Source organism: Morone saxatilis, unplaced genomic scaffold (assembly GCF_004916995.1).
Source record: "Morone saxatilis isolate NCDOM2014 unplaced genomic scaffold, NCSU_SB_2.0 Contig15, whole genome shotgun sequence".
Classification (NCBI taxonomy): Eukaryota; Metazoa; Chordata; class Actinopteri; family Moronidae; genus Morone; species Morone saxatilis.
The window spans coordinates 420817-421341 of record NW_023339707.1 but is presented as its reverse complement, the minus strand read 5'-3'; the positions used below and the strand labels follow the sequence as shown (position 1 = coordinate 421341).

The 525-nt window shown below is 43.0% G+C and overlaps 1 protein-coding gene across 1 annotated transcript in view; it reads right to left on the bottom strand.

The window, feature by feature from the left end:
- Positions 1–272: 272 nt before the first annotated feature.
- LOC118324833 (organic solute transporter subunit alpha-like) overlaps positions 273–525 on the bottom strand; it is a 1681-nt gene continuing 1428 nt past the window's right edge. The window contains exon 4 of the mRNA XM_035657309.1: positions 273–506. Within this exon, the coding sequence (XP_035513202.1) occupies positions 284–506 (223 nt within the window). The 3' untranslated portion in view covers positions 273–283. The remainder of the gene's footprint in view (positions 507–525) is intronic.

Genomic DNA, 525 nt, shown 5'->3' with positions numbered 1-525 from the left:
TATAAAAGTTACCAACTGCAGCTTGAATGACCTGGGGAAAATGTGGATCTCTGGTTGTTCCAGTTAAGAACCACTGCTTTATAAAAATACAATGTTGAACATACACGTATGTACAGTATGTGCATGCGTTTCTCTGTGACATTGTCTACATTAATCAACTGCTAAAAGGTGCAGGTAATAGATGGTACACAGTAGTACTAACAGCCACTAACACTGACAGGTGACCCAAGCTGCCACCAGCAGTACCTGGCCACTAAATAACTCCCAAAAAATATTTAACTCTTTAACTTAAATCTATCCAAACAATCCCACGTTCACTGTAGGTGTTATATGATTTGTATGGTGTGTACCTGTTGATGGCCACCATTGGGAGACAGCAGCAGCAGCAACAAGGGAAGGGATCTGGAGATACCCGCTGTCCGGACAGAGCAGCCAGCATACAAGCTTTTCCTCCAAAGAAGTCTGTGATCAGTCCCATGAATTTCAGCAAGGTGATGGAGTGATACCTTAACAGACACACACGCT